This window comes from Sarcophilus harrisii, chromosome 6 (assembly GCF_902635505.1).
Source record: "Sarcophilus harrisii chromosome 6, mSarHar1.11, whole genome shotgun sequence".
NCBI lineage: Eukaryota > Metazoa > Chordata > Mammalia > Dasyuromorphia > Dasyuridae > Sarcophilus > Sarcophilus harrisii.
This window is the reverse complement of record NC_045431.1, coordinates 145851761-145877823: the sequence shown is the minus strand read 5'-3', so window position 1 is coordinate 145877823 and position 26063 is coordinate 145851761. Positions and strand designations below refer to the sequence as shown.

At 34.5% G+C, this 26063-nt stretch overlaps 1 protein-coding gene across 2 annotated transcripts in view; it reads left to right on the top strand.

The window, feature by feature from the left end:
* Positions 1–26063, top strand: part of EMCN (endomucin) — a 155017-nt gene that overhangs the window by 90678 nt on the left and 38276 nt on the right. Inside the window, exons 6-8 of one of the 2 annotated variants that reach the window (XM_031943091.1) lie at positions 3286–3318; positions 21304–21360; positions 21952–21996. In XM_031943091.1, the coding sequence (XP_031798951.1) occupies positions 3286–3318; positions 21304–21360; positions 21952–21996 (135 nt within the window). The remainder of the gene's footprint in view (positions 1–3285; positions 3319–21303; positions 21361–21951; positions 21997–26063) is intronic. The other variant, XM_031943092.1, reaches the window with a different exon arrangement.

Sequence of the window (26063 nt, the reverse complement as noted above, 5' to 3'; positions counted from 1 at the left end):
AGTTCATCTTCTTTTCATTTCTCTATTTCAATTCATGTATTTTTAGGGAAATAGAATTTGTGTGTTACTGATTTGTTTACAGTTAACTCATAAAACATTTTATAAGTTATTAGAACTCCAAAAATATTCTCTGGGGGTAGTCATCCTCCATTAGAATCAGAAGTCATATTTTACAAGAAGTAATAGGATTTGAACTTCAGAAGGCTAAAATCTCAAAAACCATAAATTAGTTATAAAACACATTTTCCAATCCATTCTTCAATTAAAGGTATAATGGAAGCTCTGAATGAAAATCAAGGGAAGAATCAGCTAATTAGCTTCATGAATCTCTAAAGCAAAGTTCATTGTGAATACAGCTTAGAGCATTTAGGATAGTACTTTCGACTCCAAAAGGTGACTTTGAGGAATCTGGAAACTGTAATAGAGAAAAGAAAATTACTACTTAAGTAGAATGAAATAGGCCACAGTGGTTACTGATCCCTATATGTAATAACCTATATGACAACAAAAACAACATTCATTTATTTTGTGTGAACACACAGTCCTAGGTGGTGTTGAGATGGTACTAGTGTAGGGTGGGGGCAAGGGGACATTTGAATACTGACTACAATGGTACTGACAGAGCTAAATTTGGGATTTCTATCTGCCAAGAACTTGTAGATTTTATCAATTATGTACTCTGCTTTCTGTTTCCACTACTTTTTTATTCTTCCACAATTTCCTAAAGGACAATATTTAGGGTTTTTTTTTATTTAATTGAGTATTCCGTAAGATTTATGATTCACGGATTGTTATTTTGTTAATTTTTTCTACCTCAGTCTTTTTGACTAAAACTGTTGCTCTCCTTTAATAGAATTTATGGTTTTGAAGAGATTGTCACAACTTTTAATCTTTCCTTCATTTGTTTGACTTTCTTATTTCTTCAACTATTCTCATTTCTATCTAATTTCTACCTTTTTTATTAAATATCTTTTATTGATTCTCTGAAACATTCAGAAATTTATTTAATTGTTCAGCAATCATTTGGTAGGTTTCATAATAGATGCTATAAGGCATTACCTTTCATTAAAGGTTTCAAGTAAATTATTTTGTTATTTCTTATTTAAAATTTATATTGGCTCATTTTCTTGGTTGCAAAATACAAAAAGAACATACTTTAGTAGATAGTATGTATGTATGTATACATAAACATATATAGTATCTTTACTGTAACAGTGTTATTTATTAGTGTCTATTTAAAACTGAAACACTAGATTGATCTGTAATGGACAAATGTTAGAGACCGTTATAATAAGATTAGTGACTTAGCAAAGATTTTTGTTGTCACCACTTATATATATATATATATATATATAATTATAGAACTGGTAGCTGTTGCAATAAGATGAGGAAGAGGAAAGAAATTAATGGAATAAACAAGGAGGAAACAAAATTGTGATTTTGGGCAGGTGACATTAAACATGCAGCCTGGTAGGCCATATTATGACCCTCAACACACTAAGTACAGTTGCAATCAGATTAAAATATAACTGGGAAATATTTAATACTTTAAAGAAATAATGGTCAATGTGACACCCACAGGAATCCTTATGTATAATTTAGTGACTACCATTCTGTTTGTACATGATACCACTGACTTAGAGAAGACAGGAAAGTTAAATAAAAATTAATTTCAAAATTAATCATTTGAACAAGCCAATAAACATTTATTGTTTTCTGTGTTATTACTAGGATCAGCACAGAGGATATAAAGAAAGATAATAGGAACTCAAATTCAAATGATTGAAAATATCATTTAAAAGCCAGATATATAATGGCAGGTGAAATTTGAAATATTGAAGAAACAAAGGTTAAGACTTCTGAGGATCATATGTTTATTAAGCAATGCATACCAGCTTGGTACTGGGTCTCTTCAACTTAGTACTGGATGCCAAATAAAGAGGGAGACATGTTTATGCATTAGACAATAACAATAAGCAGAATCCAATACAGAGTGCATAATTAGGTTATCTCATTTCTATTTGGAGGAAAAATCTGGAGCTTTTTGAATTGGGAGAGGAAAAAACAGAAGGTGTAATTCTCTGAAATCAGGGGAAAAAAATCTCTCTTTCCCCCACCTCCACCTAAGTGCCTATATTAAATCAAAAGAACAAAGAAATAATAACTGATTGACTAATACGGGTTCAATTTCCAGATAAGACATATCATTTGCTTGAGTTGTAAAATGGAAAAAAAAAAAAAAAAAACTCCTTGTATGTGACTGGGTTTCTCATCCATATAGAAGTACTTAGATAAGGGATTCTAAACAAACAGGTAGAGATGATTCAGCTTCCAGCTACATAGAGTTCAAACAATGTAAGAAAATTTTCCCACAATGTCCATAATGAAAGTTTTCTACTAAGACAGAAATGGGGCTAAACCTATAATTGAATAGAAAGAGAATTAACTAGATTCAAAATTGAGTTACAAGATGGAATCAGTGTGGTTTGCCCAATTTCCACAATTCTCTAAGTAAATAAATAATAATATAAACAGAAGATGAAAGGTAATCTCAGGGGTAAGAAGGAAATAGCATCTGGGCTTCTGATTAAAAAAAAAAAAAAAAAAAAAAGGAATTTGAACTGAGTCTTAACGGGAGCCATACTAACTAAGAATCCATGGCAAAAGGAGTAGAAAGGAAATGAAATGATGCAGTAGATAGAATGTTGAATGTGGAGTCAGAAAAGCCTAAGTTGTATGATCATGGACAAGTCATATCACCTTTGCTTTCCTTAGTTTTCTTCATCTGTAAAATAAGGAGAAAAATAGCTTTCTTTCAGGGTTGTTATGGGAATAAAATGAGATAATGTTTGTAAAGTGTTTTGTAAACCTCAAACTTTTTAAATGCTAGCTATAATGAGGTGGTGATGATGATAGAGTAGTTTAAATGCTGAAGAAAGAACTTTACCGTTGGTTCTGAAATCATAGATGCCATTTAGTGATTTGGTGATGACATGGATTAAACTATATAAAAATAGCTTAGATGGCTGAATAGAAGATTGTTGGGAGTGAAGAAAGATGTGAGACAAGCAAATTAATTAGAAGGCTATTATTATAGTCCACCCAAGAAGTAAGGTCCTTAACTAGGGTTGTGACTGTGTAATTAAAGAATATAGAGCCCCAGTTAATTATTGGGGGGGGGAAGAAAACTTTTAGCTAAGACTGAGGTAACCCACATAGGACAATGTCCTCAATTGTCCCAGAATTGGTCTGATCTCCCCCGTCCCTCTCTTTTTCTTTCCTCAGATCACATTTTGACATCATCAACAAAAAAGCCAGGTGAGTTATTTTCTGACTTCTCTACAAAACATTCATTAATTAATAATTAATTTATATAGACTTAATTATTTAAGTCTATTAATTAAAAATGATATAATCAAAATATTATCAGATATTTATATAAAACTTTAAATTTTACAGAATACTTTGTATATATCACTTGATTGTTATTTCAAAATTGGAATATAGATAGCATAAATCCTACAGAATAATAGAATTATAAAGGATGTCATCTAATCTGACCCATAGTTAAAATGGAATTCCCTCTGTTGGTATTCTGAACCACTTTGGAATTTCTTTCAGTTTTGGAAAGTCACTTGACTAACAAATATCTCAATAAATCATGATTCAGCCTCTGCTTGAAATCTTCCAAGTTAGGGGGAATCTACTATCTTGTAAGATATAAGATAACTCACAATCTAAATATATTTTTGTCTAACTTCTAGATAATGTTCTTAGTTCTGCCTTCCAAAGTCAAGCAGGATGAGTTTAATTTCTATAAAAAGTACTTTGTAATCATAACTATATAATTTCTGTATGCATATTGATAGGTAGATTTCCATAAATTCTATACATTTTTAAATTATGTTTACCAGTTTCTCTTCTGTATTTTTCTTCTTTGTTTTATTGGTAATATAAAAAGGCAGATTATTTAAATGGATTTATTTTAAATACTATTATGTTTTTAAAGGTGTCAGTTCTTTCAATAAGTTTTAATTTACTCTATGTTTTTCTAGTAGGCTGTAATACTTTCTTCAGAAAGTGGCTAAAACCTTATAATCAATTTATTTTTCTTCTTTTATTGCTACAGCTAGCACTTTTAGAACTATATCAAATAATAGTAGTGATAATGGAAGGGAAAAGGAATATCATTATATAGTACCTACGATATGCCAGACACTATATTAAGCACTTTACAAATATTATTTCATTTCATGCAATGACACCCATTTTTTATCCCTGACTTTATTAGAATAAGATCTGTAGTCTTTCTCTATTACAGATATTGCTGTCTCTTGTTTTCTGTATAAACCATTGAAGAATGGTCCATTTTTTCCTGTGCTTTATAATATTTTTTAACAAAGAGATGTTATATTTTTTCAAAGGTTTTTATAAATCAATTAATTAAATTGATTTTTTTTATTTTTGTTATTAATATAGACTTTTAATTCTTCTAGTTTTCCTAAATTTAAATCAATTCTATATCTTTTTATGTGTTACGTATAGTCTTTTAAATGATATTTCATTCAATATTTTTTCAACAATATTTTTAGTGGTAATAATATATAATTTTCTTTCTCTAAATTGTCTTTTTCTGATTTAGTTATCAAGACTATATATGCTTCATAAAGAGTTTCATATGGACTCTTCTTATCTTTCTAAATAATAAATGTAATATGAGAAATAATTTTTCTTAGAATATTTGATAGAATTTACAGGTAAATCCCTCAGGTCCTGGCATATTTTTTTTTCTTTTGGAGATCTTTTTTGGCTTACTTGGTTTCTTTTTCTGAGATTAGTTTCTTTTAACCCAAACATTTTATATTTTTACAAATAGTCATCCATTTCATTTATCAGTTATGTAAAATCATTTATAATGATTTATTCCTCTTCATTTGCTATGAATTCTTATTTTTTGAAATTGGCAATTTGTTCAGAGGAATAAAGAAATATGTAACAAGAATGTTTAGAGATAGAAATGTATCCTTATAGACTACTTTAACTACATCTACAAAGTCTGGCTATATTTTATAATGTTTCATTATAATCATTTTATGAAATCAAATAATTTTATGTAGTGAAATAATCTTTTTATCATTCCTGTAATTTTTTCCAATTGGGATTTCTTCCAGAAGATAACTATTAAAGGTTTTTTTTTTTTTTGTTTGTTCACCAATTCTTATTTCTGGAACTAATTTTTTTTTGTTTGGTCTTCGTTTTCAGCTAATCTGGTAATTCCTAAATTTTCTTTTTCCTACCTGTTTTCCAAGTCAGTCTTTTGGTGGAGGTTTTTTTTTTTTATATAATAGTAACTAACTTACATTTTCTTCTGTCTTTTAAATCTTACGATTTTATTCTAATATTTCTTGGCATCATTTAATTTTGTTTGGTCAGTTTTAATTGTCAAGAATATTAGGATGGTGATTTGTTTCCATTTTTCTTAAACCCCTTTTTATAGTACCCTTTACTAATTATAATTTTCATTGCACTGTGGTTGGTTTATAAAGTATGTATTTAATATTTCTGCATTTCTGCTTTTATTTATAAAGTTTTAATGCATAATACATAATGCATTTTGTAAGGCTGCCATATATAACTGCTATATAAAAAAAGGGAGGGGGAATCAAAGGAGAAGGAATCTAATAAACACTTGCAATATATCATTTAAGCAATCCACTTCTATTCTATTGTCCCTCTTCTCTTTTAGTTCAGACTCAGTTTTTTCTCTTTCCTTCTAATTTCCCCTTTTGTACCCAACCCTTCCCTCTGAAATTCTTAATTCCTTAACTTGTTCTACCATCTCTCTGTCTTTACCTGTTTCTCCACTGAGTTTTATAAATTTTACTAATGCATTGTCTGCTTTACCAAATTCTTTCTGTGTGTATGTTTGTTGAAACATTCTTTTCTAGTCAAGATAATGGCAAAGGGTATGTGATGCCCATTCTGCTCACTCCTTCCTTCATGTCTGAATATTCCTCTCATGCAACTCAATTATGAAAAATAGTAAGTAATAAATAAATAGCAATAAACCCTTCTTCTTCATTTTTTTTTCTAATTTATACCTACATTTTATACCATCTAAAATGAAAAAAAAAAAAAAAACACTTCATCTTGTTTGTTTCATTTAACCCTTTCTATGACACTTAACATTAGGGATATACAGAACACCTGTTTCTTGTTTTATTAAATTCAAAGCACTTCATTATAATGCAGTCCTTTCTAGCTGCTAAAAATATTTTATTTTTTCCAGGTTTTTCTTGACTCTTTTCTTGCATTTCAGAATTTCTACTCAGCTTTGATTTTTTAAGTAGGAATATTTGAAAGTTTAAATTCCATTAATGATCCATTTTAGGTAGCATTATACTCTGTTTCATGGAAAATTATTTTAAATTATAAGCCTTTATGTTTTTTTCTTTTAGAATATTATAGTCTAATGTTTCTTTGTTTTGGAGTACTAGCTACAAAGTCTTCTGCAATATTTATTATGATTCCATGGTAGTTGAACCCTTTCAATTCTGTAATTTTTCAATTTGGGATTTCTTCCAGAGCATGTCTGGTACATTCTTTTTTTATTTGAAACTTAATTCTAATAAATATGAGCACTTTTCTTTTATGATTTCTGAAACCATCCAATATCAACTTTAACTGGCAGAGCAGGTGAGCCCACATAGCTGATATAAGTAAATAAGGCATCTTGAAGAGAGAAGAGACCTCATATACTAGGAAAGTCAAACTGCTGATACAACCTCAACCATCGTTTCCCCTCAGATCCCAGTAAATACAGTATAAGAAGCTGCATCCAAGCTGGGGAAAGTAGAGTCCCACCCCGATCACTAACCTAATCTTCTTTCCAGAAGCCACAGCTACTGAAAATCTGGAAAAGAAGGTTCTTGTCTCCAAAAACTTTTGAAATGGTCAAATGTTTCAACAAATACTGTTCTATCATTGGAAATAGTACTAAAGAAAATGCTTTATCATTACAATTGCTGATAAGAATTGCTAGGGATCACTTGGTCTTTTCATTTGATTTACCATATGCATTGTTTCCTTCTTTAGAAAGTAAAGGGACTTGAAAGCAAGAACTGACTCACTTTTTTATCTGTAAGTCTAGTACTTTGCACATAGTAAATGCTTAATAAGTATTTGTGTTTTCATTCATTCACTCATTTTCCAACTTTATGTTGATCTCCATAGACTTTCTTCTTCTTTTTCTTATTGCAATTATTTTTATTTCAGGTTTCAGCATTTATTCTCAAAAACTTCACCTCTCTCATTTAGAATCTTACCTATTTAGATGATTAAAATAGTTGTCTCCATTTAACAAATGAGGAGAAAGACTGAAAAAAAAGTGAAATGGCAGATCTCTTATCCATTTTTCTACTTTACAGGTGATGAAATGATGTGAACTGCAAACTCAATTTTTAAAAATTTATTTTGATATTTGATATTATTTTGATATTTCACTATAATTAATTTCCTTTGCAATTCTATATACAAAACTGTTGCACTGTTGGGAAGGAAGTCAAACTACAAAATTTCAATACTATTGATGCAGTTAGTGGCAATGCAGAGAGTTCTGAGAATCTCCTCTGGTCAATGCAGTTCCAACATGAAAGAATTCATGAACCTGAAATCTGAATGTGGCAAGAAAAGGGATTTTTATTGTTGGCAATGAGAAACCAGCTTTGCTAGGAAGACAGACTTCTTAGTGGCAAAATCCTGTCAGAGAAATAGAGGTTATCACTGAGAGAAAGATGTCTTCACAGCAGGGAAGAGTCCTGGTAGGCAGCTGTGCCAAGAGGAGAGGTCCCTTGGCAAAGCATACTATTTTGGACTGCTGCAAAGATTTGGAGTTTAAAATTGTCTTTTTATTAGAAATCTGAGAATGGGGCTTCTATTGAATGAGATTCCTTCAGTGTTATCACTGCCCCTAGGCCTAGATTTCCAGTTGAATGAAACCATTTAAGTTATATCAGGTCCGCATCTCCAGCTGAATGAGACTACTTAAGTTTGAGGTTCTTCATAAAGGAATTTATGAACCTGATAAGATAGACTGATAAAAGAGGTTTATTATTGGCACTGGGAAGTCAGCCTTTGCTATGCATGAATAGAAAGTCTGAATTCCTTTGTGGCAAGGTCTGACAGAGAAGTAAAGTTTCTAGTAGAGAAATCCCAACAGAGAGGTATTAAAGTCTTAGGTGAGAGAATTAAGAGAGGGTAATGCTGAAAGAGAATATCATTTTGGTGGGCAGAGGTTTGCTGCTATGCCAGGAAGAGAGAGAGTTTCCTTGGGATGGCATATTAGGTCCTCTGCAAGGAGTGAGTTTAAAATTGGCTCTTTTTATAATAGAAGCCTTAGCTATAAGCCTGTTCCCGATGGGGTCTGGTCAGCTTGAGCTGGAAATTGAATATAATTGAGTGAGTCTTTCTAGGTTTGATCTTCAATTCAATGGGAAGCTTAATCAGTAGTGAGCATTATCAATGGGGGTGGTGCCCATCTCTCAGGAAAACAGAACGAAGCTGTTAACATGTTTCCCTAGGCTGAGGTCCCTCCCCTATAGAGGCTGGATTCAAGGAGGCTTTCTCCTTGAATGTAATGAAATCACAAGTCCAATTGCTACTCTTCAATTTTACACATACACACAAACACACACACACACGTGCACACACACACATTATTACACAAGGGAAATTGTGCCAGGCTGAAGTATCACCTAAGCATGAACTCCATAATGTATGAATTAACTGTAACTATATATAGACAATCACATTTAGCCTTTTCAAAAATGAAGATGATGGATGTAAAACTGCAGTCGCATCACAATGATAGATTGTTCACTGAAGACTTTGCCATTCATCCCTTTCCAAAGAGCAAAGGTCACTTGTGATCTATTATTGTGGTTGAAGGTGCATTCTAGAAGTAACTATGCCCAATTGTAAGAGTATCCTGGGGACTCCAATCTTGCTGCTCACTGTGATACATGCACTAAGGGCTTAGCTTTGAAGAAGGGGTTCTAATCTGGAGCAATAGATTTCAGATCTGAGGGTGGATGTGGATGTTGGGAGGAGAGAAGTACTTGAACTTGAATAGGGAAAAAAAAAGATTATCTTTATTTCAGTATAATTCATTCATTTTGTAATCCTGTGAAGAGGGTCTCAACAAACCCTTAATGCAAGTTGTAAACTTTTAAAAAGAGAAAATTGCTCTAAAGATGTTTGGGACCCCTTGTATTTTACTAAACCTTATTTTGAATAGAGAAGTACTGGCTTCAACAGACTTTCAAAAGGGGTCCCTGACACCAAAAAAAAAAAAAAAAAAAAAAAAAAAAATTGTTTAAGAACCCTTTCTAAACCCATTAACTATTAAATGTTATATTCATCCAGCTAAAACTGCATCCCTGCATCCCTGATTATCCTCCAGCCTGTTTCCTGTTTCTTACTTGAGAGACAGGGTTGGTGAGCACTGCAGACAATCTATTTCATTAGAAGATGCCCAGCTAGCTAAGCCTGTGCTCCTCTACAGGATACTGGAAAGATGTCAGCCATGGGGGTTGTCTTCACTGCCCCTCCTCAGTCTTTAGCAAAACAAAGTAGGACCAATACAGGGGCTCTTGAAAAGGTATTCTTGACTTCTTTGATAGGACAACACAAAGAAAAGTAGCTAAATAAACATTAGGGGGAAAACTACTGCATTTAGTTTCCTGGATAATGTAGCCCACCCAAACAAACCAGTAAAATTAGAGAAACTATTCTTTTTTTTTTCCTTTTTAGTCCACTTAAGTGAAAATCTCAAAGGATAACAGAGCTCACTCTTAAACAAAGGAAAGTATCCAAGATTAGAGAGATAGTCAAAATATATAGAGTGAGTTTATCTCCAAAGAATGAAAGTTGTGCCTCACCCAAAAGGCAGTGAAGAAGCCTTTGGGCATGTGAGTAGTTTTTAGATGGGGGCTGGAATACATTGTTTGTTGTTTCTCCTTTGTTCTCAAAGAGGACTGATGACTTCGGGAGAGTGTTGTCTTGACTTGCATGTGAATTGTATTTCAGTGAGACAGAGCAGTACAAAGTTATCAGCCTTACTCTGTTCTCCAGAATTATTAGAGTCCTATGGCTAAAAAGTCTGGCAATAGCCTGGTAAGGTCTGGAATCAAGTTATGTGAAAAGTAGGGCTGGAAAAGTTAGCCCGCTAGACCAGCTCAACTGATTTACGGGTTAATTCTCAATGTAATCAGGCCTTGAGAAGATGAATATTCAACTATCCACCTAGCTAGCTGTTATTTGATAGCAATAATATCTGCCAATTCTATAGAACTTAAAGTTGACAAGACATATTATATTCATTTCCTTTGATCTTCACAGAAGGAATAGCAAGTTTTATTATTCCCATTTTATAGGAGAGGAAATGAAGACTCGAGAGAAAAGTGACTCACTAAGATACTGCTATCTTCTTAATTCTCAACCTTATTTTGAATGGAAAAAGCATGATGTGGTAAAGATAGAAATGAGTTTGGAGTAAAAGACCTGAGGTGGAGTCCCAGCTATGCTTCTCACCATTTTTATGACTTAGGAAAAGTTATTTAATTTTCTTTTGGACTAAACAGGGAAAGAGAAGTGACTCTAAAGTCAAGGGACTTGGATTCAAATCCTGCTCTTATGCTTATTTATTGATTTTCAGAGAGTCATTTAACATCTCAGAACCTCATTTTTCTTTTCTATAAAATGAAGAGATTGGACTAGAGGGCGTCCTGTAATTAAAATTCAATACTCAAAAACCTGGAGTAACTCTCCATAAATACAAACTCCTTAATCTAATATTTACAACCCTTCACAATCTAGGTCTAGTTGAATTTTCAAATTAAACAGACATTTAAGAAGTACCTAATATACTTTTCCAAGCACTCATTCCTTAATGGTTAGTATACTGATACCCCACCAATACTCTCTCTATTCCAATGATTCTAAACCTTGAACTATTATTATATAAAACTGATTCTTCATCCTCCATTATTTGCTCTCTTTCTCCCATACCCTTCAACTTTATTCTCTGCCATATCCCAGTCCAAGGTTGCATATATCCTGTCCACTGGGCTCTCTGGTTTGCCTGTTCCAGAGTAAACAAACTTGTTTTCATCTTACACATTTTCGTGGATAATTTTTTCCACATTCTATATCTCAATAAAACCTGGCTTCCCTCTAATGCCATTGCATCTCTAGCCACTTTTTTCTAGAATTAGTTTTATTTTTACTCACTCATATTCTCTCTCTCTCTCTCTCTCTCTCTCTCTCTCTCTCTCTCTGTGTGTGTGTGTGTGTGTGTGTGTGTGTGTGTGTCTCTGTCTCTCTGTCTCTCTGTCTCTCTCTCTCTCTCTCTCTCCCTCCCCTCCCCCCAATCTCATCAGGAATTCTGTGATTATGATTCTCAGATCTATTTATCTAATCCTAACATCTCTCCTAATTTCCTATCCCACTTCTCTCATTATTTATTGATATTTCAAACTGTAGGTCACATTAGTACTTTAGAATTAATACAATTAAAATTGAACTCATTGTCTTTCTCATCAAACCTTGCTCTCTTCCCAACTTTCCTATTACTATAAAGAGAATCACCATTCTCCTAGTCACTCAAGTTCACAACAGAGGCAGAGATGAGGAAGGAGACTATATCAGGCATGAGGGACAAGCAGTGACATGCCTAGAGTTAAGAGATGGAGGGCTTTTTCAAGGAACAAGGAGGCCATTGTAGAATCAGAGAATACATGGAGGATAGTGAAATGTAAGAAGATTGAAAAAGTAGGAAAATTATAAAGGCTATAATGGGCAAAATTGTAGTGTGCTTTCTAGAACCCCCAAATTGGGGTGCCAAAATGTACTATACTTTCTAGAATCCCCACACCAGGATGCCAAAATATACAGTCTGGACTAGCTCTCTGGAGGATCTTGGGACCAGCCTGAGTTCTTGGTCTTAGTGGAGGAGTGAAGAAGGCAGGAGACTCACAGGATGGTCAAAGATGGAGTCTCTTTATTTCAAGTCCTCTCAGTCCCTAAATACCTTAGTATGATTACATCATTACAGCACACTGAACATGTGCCAACTATAAAATCATTACATTACCACATCACCACAGCACACTGTGCAAGTGTTAACTATAAGCACCCTGCTATTGATATGTAAATATATCTCTTTAAGTAACTCTTGCTTCAAGTAGAACACAGGTGGCCACACCCCCTTTGACTTCTCAGGAAGGATGAGAGCACCAAAGGGAGATGGAGAACCAAACCAGACATTGTCAGCAGGTTCCCTCTGGGCTAAAAGATCTTAAACCTTACCCAGAGTTACCCCACTATCTGCAGCTCTCTACACAAATTGGAGAATTTTATATTTGATACTGGGAGTAATAGAGAGCCTGCTTAAATTTGTCTAGGAGAGAGAGTTGAGACACAGACAAATAATAGCCACCAGGGTCTGAATTGTTTGGAGAGATTGCTTAGTGAAGAGACTATAAAGGGAGTTTGGAATTGGCAGTTGGAAGCAAGTATTATCACACTTTCACCACAAATTGATTCTCCTGATAGGTATCATATTGTAAATTCTAATCCTCATTCCTGACTATTTCCTTGCTCTTATCTACTTCATCCACCTCTATTCTGTAGCCTACACTAGATTTGCTGACATTTGCTACTAAGCCCCCCCCCAAAAAAAATGATTCTTCTATAGCCAATAAGCTTCCTTTCATCTTCTACTTCTCACTAAGATCTGGATCCCTCTTGTTGAATATTTCCTATTTTGAAACTAATTCTACTTCCTTTCATACTCTCTGAATCACAGGTTGTGGTAGAAGAGTAATAATACTTCTTGCTCCCAATTGCCAATTCCAAACTCCCTTTATAGCCCCTTAACTAAATAACCTCTCCAAACAATTCAGACTCTGATTGCTATTATCTATTGATACTTTCCTCTTTTCTTCAGTAAGCTGAATATTTGACTCATAGTCTTTCTTCCCTCCACAAACCTTGCCCTCATAGTAAGAGTCTTGTATATTGATGCTTCCTGACTCCCTAAATTCCCAGTTCCTCAATCTGTTTTATTAACATGATCTCTTGCACTCTACCTCAATTTTATAAAAAGATGGTCTTGATATATTTGATTTTTTCATCATTCACAAGTTGTTTCATGCCTACATTCACAAACCTTGTAATTCCTGCATCTGATTAATTTTTTTTTAGCCTTTCATCTTTCACAGTGCCTTATGATTCCTAACCTGTTCTTCATTGTCATCATGACCTTCATTTCTTCTATCTCTCTGTTCTTTTCCAAGCTAACACCCCTGCCCTGGCTACACATTTCCCTCTTCCTTAACTCAATCCTTTTTGTGAATAAACTTAATTCTACTATTAATTAATTCTATTAATTCTTAATATTACCATTGATTCACTTGTTTTCATGTTCTATCAAGCTGGTCATATCTTGCTAAGTTCTACTTGGAAACACCCTCTTCATTTGCTTTCTTCCTATTTATATGTTAGAAGTGGAGGAAATAATAAAATTCTTCTGAATAGATCCATTATGAATTGATGGTATTTAATTTGAATTGGGCCCTCAATGCCACAAGGTAAAATTTAATTGCATTCTAATTGATTCACTATCCCATTCTCCATGGCAAATATTTCATAGCTTCTCACCTCTCCTCTGACATCCTACCATATCTTCTCCCTGATATTGTCAGCTGAGAACCTTGTCTCATTCTTTTTAAAGTGTGTAATTGCATTTCATTTTTAAACAAAGATCAGCCTTCTCTCTCTCTCATTTCCTTCCCCCTATCACCCATTGAGAAAGAATAAGAAACACAAAATCCTTGTTATAGTACAAGAATGCATGGTCAAGCAAAATAAAATTTCTCACAGTCCAGTGGTGTGGTGTGTGTGTGTGTGTGTGTGTGTGTGTGTGTGTCTATCTCAATGTTCTGATTTCCTCACCTATTTGTCAGAAACAAGCAACTGTTTGTGTCATGAGTCTTCAAGAAATGTGCCTGATCAAATCACTAAGTTGATCAGAGCTCCTGGAATACATATGTGTTTCTGTGTATGTGTATGTGCATTTATGCTTATATAAATGTTTATATATGTGTATCTGTTTGTGCATGTATACATACATATGCACATAGTTTTAATCAACCAAAATCCAAATCTACCTTTTCACCCATAGAAAACATATATAATCAATCATAACAAATTCCCATATCATTCATGTCCTAAAAAATATGTGTCATTATGCATCCTGAGTCCTTTGTTTTTCTATCAGGTAGGGGTAGCATATTTCTTCATTTATCCTCAGGAATCCTGATTGATCACTAAACTGATACAAGTTCATCACAGTACTATTCTATTATACTTATATACCATAACTTGCTCATCCCAATATATTACCCAATATATAGTCACACTCTCAGATTCCCATTCTTTGCCAACTTGAAGAGCTATATTTTTGAGTATGTTTTGTTTAAACTAATCTCTCCCTAATCTACTTTCCTTCTAATTCCCCCTAACCCCTTTATTCCTTCCCACTTTCTGTGTTGAGTGTATTTCTATACTTAATTTGTGTGCATGTGTGTGTGTGTTCATGTGCACATATATGGGGTGTATATTTTTCCTTCTTTGAACCAGTTCAGAGGAGGTTAAGGTTCAAATGTCAACCACTTCCTTTCCTCATTTCATGTCTTCCTTATTTGTATTTTTCTACTCATGAAGCCTGATTATATGAGATAATTTCTCCTAATCTTTCTTTCCCCTCCTTTCTCCATCCCAGGGTATCTGTCTTCTTTTTCTATTGTTTTTTAATATTATCAAGGTATAACAGAATTACTTCCACACCCTGACTAATTGTACTCCTTCTATGAACCTTGGTGATGATAGAGATCAGTGGCAACATGTGCCTCATCTCCCCATATTAAAATACAAGTAGTTCATCCTTGATTAATCTTTTATCATTACTCATTGATATTTATCTTTTAATGTTTCTCTTCACCCTCATGTTTCAACTTCAGAGTTTCTCAGAAGCTCTGGTCTTTTTATCAGGAATGTTAGAAGGTCTCTTTTTCAATTAAAGATGCATTTTTCTCCTGCAACATTATATGCATTTTTGCTGGGTCTGTATTCTTGTCTGTGAGCATGTATACTTTGCCTTCTGTAATATGGCTTTCCAAGTTCTACATTCTTTTATAATAGTAGCTACTAAATTGTGTGTGATCCCTACTATGGCTCCTCGATATTTGAATTCTTCTTTCTGACTGTTTGTAGTATTTTTTTCTTTGATTTGGAAGCTCTGATTTTAGCCATGATGTTCCTGGGAGTTCTCTTTTTGGGGTCTCTTTTGGGATGCATCTGGTGTCTATTTCTACTTTGTCCTGTAATTCTAAGAGATCTGAAATGTTTTCTTTGAAAGTTTCTTGAAATATAATGTCTAGGAGTTTTGTTTTTGTTTTGTTTTGTTTTTTTAAATAGACTTTTAGATAGTTCAAGGATTCTTAATTTGTTTTCTCCTTGATTTGTTTTCTAAGTCAGTTGTTTCTGCTATGAGATACTTTACATCTTCTATTTTTTCAGTCTTTTAACTTTGTTTTAATATTTGTTATTTCCTCATACAGATATCAGCATCTATTTGATCCACTTTAATTTTCATTGAGTTTGTTGTTTGGTCAGGTTTTGTACTTTTGTGTCAAACTATTGATTCTATTTCAGTTCTTTCTTCCACAGCTCTCATTTCTAAAGTTTTTCTCAAACACTCTCATTCTCTTTAAACAATTATTTTAATTCTCTTTTTAAATATCTTCTAATAATTCTAGTTGAGTTTATGCTCAAGCTATTTTTAATCTTTGAAATTTTGCTTATAAATATGTTTACTTATAGAATGGAATCATTCTTTTTTGCATTACATGTTTTGAATATCCCTGATACCATAATAGCTCATTATAGCAGAGTTCTTTTTTGATTTGCCCATTTCCCCAGACTATTTCTTGGCTTCAAACTCAATGTTAGATTCTAGAATCTACCACATTTCTGGAGGGAAGGAATAGGCTGATTTATTGATATTTTCATGGGATTATTGAGTGTTATTTTATTCTAGGGTTTCAGGAACAAGCTGGGGATCTGAAAGTTTTCAGTGTTCCCAAAATAGTCCAAAGCAAAATCTGATATTTGCCTCCCAGTCTAAGCTCTGCAAGTTTCTGACGAGTTTAAGTCTATACAAGAATAGACTGGTACTGGACTCCATATCTATCAGCCAACTCAAAAGCTCTGTTGATTCAGACCTCAAGAATTGTAGGTTCCACTCTCATCTGGGATTCTTATTTTAGTTATTCTTCTACTATAGATTGGCCTAGAAGTTGGAAATGAGACCTTGCTTTGCATTTGGGTTTTGAGCCACACTACTGCTGCACTACTGCTGGCTTCTAAACTTCCTCTTTTCTCCAAACACAGTTCAACAGACACCACTACCACCATCATGGAATGGCATTCCTATACAAGCCCCCTTTTTGCTCCAACCTGGCTATGTGACTAAAGACTGTATTGTGGCCAATACTGCTGCCAGTTTGCATAGGTCTCTATCACAATAGCTTAGTATGGATATGTAAGAGTCCCAGTATGGATCTAGGGCTTCTTCATATTCCAGTGTCCAATCTCCGCATTGGTTCTGCAGTGCCCCACACAGTATTCTTTTTTTGGCCAACATTTCCTCAGTTTCCATAGACTTTCTTGTCTGTCTCCCATTGCTCAATTAGTTGGGACAAATGATTCACTGTGATTTTTTTCTGGATTTTTCCATCAGGATTCAGTCTGATGCATTTTCTAACTTGCCTCTACCATCTGCCTCATATTTCAATTTTTAAAACTGGAAACCATTCACTAAGAACTGCCCCTTTTCTTCTCTTCCTCATGTTAGATCCTTCAAATGTCTTCCATCACTATTTGCTGTTTCATTCTGATCTCAGCTGAAAAAGTACCCCTTTCCTTGCCTGTTCCTTCCCTTCCCCAACCCCCACATACATCTTTTTCCCCTCCTGAGGCAATTGGGGTTAAGTGACTTGACCAGGGTCACACAGCTAGGAAGTGTTAAGTGTCTGAAGTCAAATTTGAACTCAGGTCCTCCTGACTTCAGGGCTGTCCATTGTGCCACCTAGCTGCCCCACCCACATACATCTTTAATCCCATCCCCTCCTATAATCTCTAGCAGATCATTTCACTATAATCCTTATTTGATCATCAAGCTCTCCCTTTCTACTGGCTCCTTCCCTTCTACCTACAAAATCGGTTAAGTTTCCTAAAAAAGAAAAGGAAAAAAATCTTCACTTGTGCTTAGTGTCTATGCTTGTTATATTACCTTGGAAGCTAAGTAGAAGATAAGTTGAAATGAGGAGAAATGTGGATTAAAAAGAGCAACAATTTTTCTAAAGCATAGGTTTGACCAGGGCTACCTCCCTTATTTAATGAGCCCTAGTGATTCCATGTTCCCTTGGGATCTGATTTGAATGCCTCCTTTTGACATTTGCAACTGTTCATAAGCATTCCATTTCTATTTTTCCAATCTTGTCATACTTTATCCTTTCCCACAAATTCTCCAATCCAGTTACTTGTTATTCCCTACACATGATACTCCATTTCTTATTTCTACATTTTTGCACTGATTGTCTCCTTCATGTCTGAAATGCGTTTTCCTTTCATGTCCATCTCCCAGTGTGTCTTAATTCCCTTAAGCCTCAGCTAAAATCTCTCATTTTGTAGGTAGTATATCCTGATGCTTTCAGCAGTTAGTTCCTTCTATTCTCAAATTAATTTTCATCTAATCTATCTAACAAATAGTGCACATATCATACATATGTATATATCTATGTAGTATTTGCCAGGTTTTTTACATATTGTCTCTTCAACAGGAACTATTTCTTACTTTTTTCATAATTCTAAAATTTATAATACTGCCTGGTATATAATAAGTGGTTAATAAATACATATTTAGTATTGACCAAGAGAAATAAAATGAAGTGAGAGTATGACAGCTCTTAGACCACAGCAAGGTGATACCATAAGCCTTCTAGGTATTGGCACCTAGAGAAAAGGCCTATTCCATCTGATCCAATTTATGACTTTACAATAAGATACTAAAATAGTCAAGGTGCATCTCTACTTGCCATTTTATAATGGCTTATAATAAGCATAACATAATTCTGTCTGCTGGGCCTGGGACCTATCTTTCTTTCCATTCTCATTCTCATCCTACAACCATTGAGGAGATTTTGGGCCAGTCAAGGACCAAATAGGACAATGGCTATTTCAGCATCATATCATAGAGGTATTATCCCCCATGTGCTGGTATCTGGAACAAAGTCCTATCTTTCTCATTTTAGTTATGGCTTGACAATAAAACACACAAAGATAATCCATGAGTAACTCTATTTCCCATTAAGAAAATGTCATGATTCTGTCTGCTAGTAAGACCCAAGTAAAGTGCTCAAAATGCAAATTTTCCTTCACTGAAATTGGTTTCCCCTTTTTATAAGAGTTGACTCTGTTTCTTTCCCTCTAGAATAGCAACTTCCAGTGGTCATACTGAAAAAAGAAATGCAAGCAAGAGCATGGAGATATATTTTCAACCTTCTATCCTCAGTGTTAGAACTGCTATACAATCTGGATATGAGCTAGTAGTAAATTTGTTTAGATTTTGATGTGATTCAAATTCACATTATTACTGGGTCCTGAAAGTTAACCCTTGGAAAATCCCCTGAGGATTTGTGCTGTTGATTAATGTAATCAGCCATTTTGTTCTCTCCAAACATAGCTTAGAGAGCATTCATCTCTCCCTAAGACATTTGACTCTGGAAACACAATGAAAAGTGCAGAAATTTCAGTTAGTTCTTGCTTTTTCATTTATTATTCTCTCTTTCTGCCTGCTTGGCGCACTAACCTGACATTTTTCTTTGTTCTTATGGGCATATATCTAGCTTCCTCCCACAGATCTTTTGCATGGCAAGAAGGATTCAGGCTCTAAACAATATTCTTCCCCCACAGATGTCAAAAATGCACAGGAATGTACTGCATGCCAGGATGTGGGTGGCACAGAGAGAAAGGGCCAATACACATAGAAAGTCAGAAGGGGTCTCATTGATGTGATAATGTGGTCTTGTCCTCATCTATGTAGCAGTTGTCATTTATATCAATTAGTCAGTATTTAATTATTTGTAATACTGTGGATTATGAGTAACACAGATAAAACTGAAGATATAAGTCCTGTCCTCTAGTAGATTATAATTTAGAGGAGGTAGTGACAGACAGATAGGGAAATGACATGGAAACACATATCACCCCCATTTGTGAAAAAGAAAAAGTAAATGCTCTAATATCCCTAAGAGATAATAGGTGTCTTGTTAATATGCACTGAGTAATTAGCTATGGTACTTGGAGACTAAGATTATCATCACCTCCATTTTGTGAAGAAGTTTAATCACTTGGAAAATAGAGGAAGCTACATATGACACGTTTATCCCTGTGAGGAATGTTTTGTATCTATTTTTGATTTTCAATTATAGGAACTATTGGTAAAGTTGAATTCACAATCACATCTCCTTACTAGTAAGGTAGATTTATCAGTGCTTAATTTAACAGAGGGGATTTCTGGGTCAAAAACCTTTAATTTTTTAATTCATAGGGCACTATGTAGCTGGTTGCAAGTTACAATAGCCCATTTCCACTAAGGAGAGTACAAAAGGAATTTTCTTAAATTTAATCAAGGAAATTTCAAATTATACATTAAATAAAGTTAGAATTCATTCCTAACAGGAGTTTGCTTGAAGGCAGAGACCTGCTTTGCTAGCTCTAGTGTCCTAAGACTCAGTGGTTTCTGATTGACTGCTGAAATCTGCCAGCATAATAGCTCCTCTAACAAAACCTGATCACTTGATATAAGCTAATCTTTATTAGAAAAAAAAATGAATAAAGTGTTTCATTTTCTCTCAACATCTTTCAGCTTAAGCTTCATTTCTCAACTTTTTCTCCTTAAACCCCAAAACAGATACAAAATTGAAAGTCTTGTGAGATCTTTTTCATCAAAAATATTTGACAATAAATGGAAAGGTCTCACCGTCCAGTGGTTTTTGGTTTTAATAAATGTGCAAAGACACTGGTCTCAGGAATTAATGACATTGAAATCAGAATTCAATGTGAATCCTAAATCTGCCAGTTGGGGCACTGCAGTAATAGCAGAATATAAGCTTCGTAAGGGCAAGTACTATTTCATGTTCGTCTTTGTATGTCTATGGTCTAAAATCAATATTTGACACATAAGAACATAACTTTTTTGATTGATTTTTTAAAAATTGATGTATTGCTGTTTCCTTATTTATATAATAGGGATAATAATGTGTGTACTTCCTGTCTCACAGGGTTGTGGAGGACAAGTAAAATAAAATGCTTTGTGAACTATGAAGTCTTATGTACTTCTGTTGTTATTACTATCCTAACACAGCACTTGGAACATAGTAAATACTGCATAAATGTTAGCTACTAGTAGGAGTAGAAGAAGTAATAGTAGCAGCAGCAACAGTAATTGTAACAGTAGCAGTAGCAGTAGCAGCAACAATAGTAATAATAATAGCAGCAGTAGTAAGTAGTAGAAATAACAATAGAAATAGTAACAGTAGGAGTGGTAACAGTAGCAGTAGCAACGATGATGATGATGATGATGATGATGATGATGATGATGATGATGATGATAATAATAGCAGTAGCAGCAGTAACAGTATCAATGATAGTAATCGTAGGAAAAGCAATAATAATGGTAACAGTAGCAGCAGCAGAGCAGCCGCAGCCGAAGTCAGAGTAGCAATAGCAGTAGGAGTAGCAGCAGCAGCAGTAGTAGTAATAGCAACAGCTGTAGATGTAGTAGTAGTAATAATGGTACTTAACAATAACAGTGGTAGTAACAGTAACAGCAGCAGCCGCAGCCCCAGCAGTAATAGTAACAGCAATAGTAGCAGTAATAATAGTAATAATATTAACAGTAATAGTTTCAACGATATTGTAGCAGCAGCAGCAGCAGCAACAGCAGCAGTATTAATAGTAGTAAATAATAGTAATTGTCATTGTCAGCACCATTGTCAAAATAACTATTATAATTAAACCCAAGAAGTGGACTTCATAGGTATCTAACCCCAAAACTAAATTTGCAAAGAGATGAACTAAGAAGTATACAATGACTCGGAATTTGTTTTCTTTCTACAGAAAATACTTTGGGAATGACTACCACACCCTATATCAGGGACCAGGAAAGCACCAAAGGTTTGTGGCTCTCTAGGTTTGGAATGGGAATTATGACCCCCTCTTACTTCCTTTCTTTCTTATAGCTATGAGATTTTTAAAATGTGAGTGATTTGCAATTCCATAGAAATATCACAAAGAGAAGAAATCTTCTGCTTGAGTTTTATTCCTGTTATGGTTGGGAGTGATTTAAGTGACAAGCAAGAAAACTCAGATTCAGTATTATTTCCCATTCATTCTCCCCAGGAATCCCAGGAGAATTCCTGGGTCTGTCTCTGAGTCTGTAAGAAAAAAATTGGCCATTGGCCTTTGCAGAGTTCCTGACCCAATTATTTTCTAATATCTACAGAGAGTTCTCCTAAAGGAGCATTTTTTCTCTGCCATGGATCCTGGGTGGAGATGAAAAAAAGAGAGAGAAGCTTTAGTAATAACAAATTTTATTGCACAAATGGTTTAAATGGAGCATTATAATGAAATGAGACTATGAAACCACAATTGTCACTGAAAACATTTCTTAACTTAATATACAATTTCTTTCTTTCTCTCTCTCTCTCTCTTTCTCTCTCTCTCTCTCTCTCTCTCTCTCTCTCTCTCTCTCTTTCTCTCTCTCAGACTCTAGCAACACAAGCTCATTTCTGACCAACTCCTCTTATTCCAGTGAGTAAATGTGAATCTTTATTCTCTAATCTTCAGAATTTTCTAGTGGTCAAAGGCCAGACTAAGGAAAAAGGCAGTGGGGTTAGGAAAAGGTAGTGTGTGTGTGTGTGTGTGTGTGTGTGTGTGTGTGTGTGTTGGTATGTCCAGCATAAGGGGAGTGATTAGAGTCCCAGTAGCCTTATCTCCAACCTTTGTGAACCAAAGACCCCATTATAAAACCAATCTAAGCATCCCTGCTGTGAGAATCCCCTCAGAGGGAGGTAAAGCTTAACAAGCATCCAATCTGCATTGGTCTCTCACCCTGGGGCACTGCAATTACTACCAAGGATGAAGGTTGAATTGATGTGACAGAACACAGATGCCCCATAGAGTACAAACACCAAAAACCATGTACAAGAGAACATAAACAGACCTTGAGTTTAATACATACACACATATACAAAATCTTTCTGATTGTTTTCCTTCAATGCACATATGAGTTCATAGAATTTGCACATTTAAATGTTAATAGACAATATCTGAAGCATGTAAGAATAATTAGAAAATTCATGAATTACAATTCTGTTCCATAGAGTAAGGGCAATAAGTTGCTAATTTAATTGAAAAAAAAACAATTTTAAATAATAATAGCTAACATTTATATATAGTACTTACTATGTGTCAGGCACTGTTCTAAACATTTTACAAATATCTCATTCAATGCTAGCAACCACCATGGGAGGGGGGTACTATTATTATACCCATATTAGATATAAGAAAACTGAGACAGAAGACAAGTGATTTGCCCAGGATCACAAAAATTACATGTCTGAGGCCAGATTTTAACTCAGTCTCCCTAGCTCCAGGCTCTGTCCACTGTGCTCTATTATACCCCCTGAATCCCCCCATGAAAGAGAGGAATGATTTTATTTCCCAACAATGTCCAAATATACATATTAATTTAGGCATGTTTTCATTTGGAAGAAGTGGCCTTACTTTAATTTTAGTCTATTCAATCTAAAGGCTTACATGCACCTAGCTTTACAATAGAAGTATAAACAACCATAAGTAATGAATTAACTAGATATTCTCATTTCCTGGTGGGGAAAAAAAATCTTTTTTTGCTGGTTCTAGGTAAGACTTGGAAAATATAAGAGTAGAACAGAAAAAGCTGCGTTTCTCTTCTACCACATGCATACACATAAAAGAATATATCATATAAATATACACATATGTGTATATGCAAATATATGTATACATGTGTGTTTTTCTCTCCTTCATTACATAAGGCCTTTTTTTTTCAGAATTTTTTCTCTTAACTGGGAAATACCCATGAGAAATTATGATAAATGTTCCAAAAAACCTGTCATATTCTAAGAAAGAAGCTCACAGAAAAATTCCACCTTGCTGATATGAATTGTTTCAAGAATATTGCTTTGTTTTAAACAGAAGTCATTTTTTCCCTGAATATTAAAAGCTAATTCTTAATTTTTCATTGAATTGAGAATATATCTTGTTTCCTTCCCTGCCTTCTCTTCCTTTGAAGGGGCACTGTGGGGAAGCTGGGTGTGTGAGTGGAGTGAATCTGTTTCTTTAGAAGCCTTAAATTGTGATGGAAACAGTTCACAACTGTGTCATATGTACAGTCTCTACATTAATTATAACATCATATGAAGGCTAATACATAGATATAGGCAAACCTCCATTACTAGCGGATCTTAAACGCAGATTTTCTTCCAGCCCTAAGTACTTTAGCCCAATCCCAGTTTTCCAAACAGGAACTAAAAATCATTTGGAGGATTGGTGAGGGGAGGAAAATGATAAATTTCCCTTGTGCTCAGAAACCATTTTTCCCCCAGAAAGGTTACAAGACTGACATCAAGTGGATTAATCAGAAATAACAGCTATAGGATCAAAAGATCATAGAATCTCAAAAGTTGTAGTGAGATTCTTGAACATTTAGTCCAAATTGTATCAGAAGAGGAGTCTCTCATAAAATGGACCCAGTAAGTCAGTCATTCATACTTTGTTTGAGAAACTCTAGGAAGAAGGAATTCACTGCCTAATGAGAAAGTTGGAAAATTTCTCTTTAGATTGCTCTCGCTGCAACTTCTACTATGGTTATGATCTTTGGAACGAAGCAGCACAATTTCTTATTCACATGATACTCCTTCCTATTCTTGAAGGTAGTTTGTCATATACCCCCTCACACCTTCAGTGGGCTAAACATCTATTTTTCTTTCAACCTTACATGAGGTTTTCAGCCTAATATGGCTGAGTTTCGTTTCCTTTTACCACTCTCTGAACTTGCTCTCACCTTACCATTTTATTTCCTAAAATGTGACTCCCAGGAAATGAACACAAAATACAGATATGATCTATCTAAGGTAGAGTAAACAACCAGCAGTAGCAAAACCCTTATCTGACAACTCGTGCCCCTTCTGCCACTCTCAAAGCAACCTTCCAGTGATTCTGATGCCAGATTGTTTTCTCAAATTGGGCTTGCATTTCATAAAAACTCCAGGCCTGGAATTTAGTGCATAAAACTATGCTCTGGCTTTATTTGTCCCACAATTTTACATTTTTTTTTTACAATTGATATTATGAACCCAAGTTCAAGGTTGTCATTTATTCCTCTTAAATTTTGACTCCTTAGATTTAGCACATTGTTTGATCTACTTAACACTTTTTGGACCCTGATTCTAATTATTTATCACATTAATCAACCTTTCTCACTTTGTGTCATCTTGTAAATTTGGCCTCAGGAAAAGTGAGACAGAGAGACAGAGAGAGGGAACTAGAGAGAGGAAAAGAAGACAGAGAGATTCAGAGACACACAGACACCACTCACACACACACACACACACACACACACACAGAGAGAGAGAGACAGACAGACAGAGAGACAGAGACAGAGACAGAGACAGAGACAGACAGAGACAGAGACAGAGAGACATAGACAAAGAGAGAGATCCATATCATTCAAGCATATCTGTATCTACCAAACTGTTTTAGCATCCATGTTACATCATCCTCTTTTATACATAAGAATTACATGAGAGACTTGTCAAATTCTTTGGTGAAATAGAAATGCTATGTCTGCCATTCCCCTGATGTTATAGTAAAGTAATATTGTTAAAAAGAAAAAAAGAAATGATGTTAGAGACTGGGATGATCTATTCTTTTTTTTTTTTAATAGCCTTTTATTTACAGGTTATATGTATGGGTAATTTTACAGCATTAACAATTGCCAAACCTCTTGTTCCAATTTTCATTTCCCCCCACCCCTCCCCAGATGGCAGGATGGCGGTAGATGTTAAATATATTAAAAATAAATTAATACACAATAAAGTATACATGACCAAACTGTTTTTGCTGTACAAAAGAATCAGACCTGAAATTCTAAATTAGCTTGTGAAAGAAATCAAAAATGCAGCTGGGCAAAAATATAGGGATTGGGAATTCAATGTAATGATTTTTAGTCATCTCCCAGAGTTCTTTCTCTGGGCATAGCTGGTTCAATTCATTACTGCTCCATTGGAAATGATTTGGTTGATCTCCTTGCTGAGGATGGACAGGTCCATCAGAACTGGTCATCATATAGTATTGTTGTTGAATATAATAATCTCCCCTGGTCCTCTTTCGTTCCCCTCAGCATCAGTTTGTAATCTTCCAGGCCTTTCTGAAATCATCCTTTGGTCATTTCTTACAGAAAATAATATTCCATAATATTCTATACCACAATTTATTCAGCCATTCTCCAACTGGTGGGCACCCCAGTTTCCAGTTTCAACCACTACAAAGAGGATTGCCATGAACATTCATGTAAGGTCCCTTTTCCCTTTTTATGATTCTTTGGGATACAACAAGTAGTAAACTGCTAATCAAAGGGTTCACAGTTTGATAACTTTTTGACATAGTTAACTTCTCCAGAATATTGGATTTTCACAACTCCACCAACAATGCATCAATGTCCCATTTTCCTGCCCCTCCAAAATCATAATTTTTTTCCTGTCATTTAGAATTGACAGGTGTCTAGTGGTATCTTAGAGTTGTCTTAATTTGCATTTTTCTGATTAATAAACTTA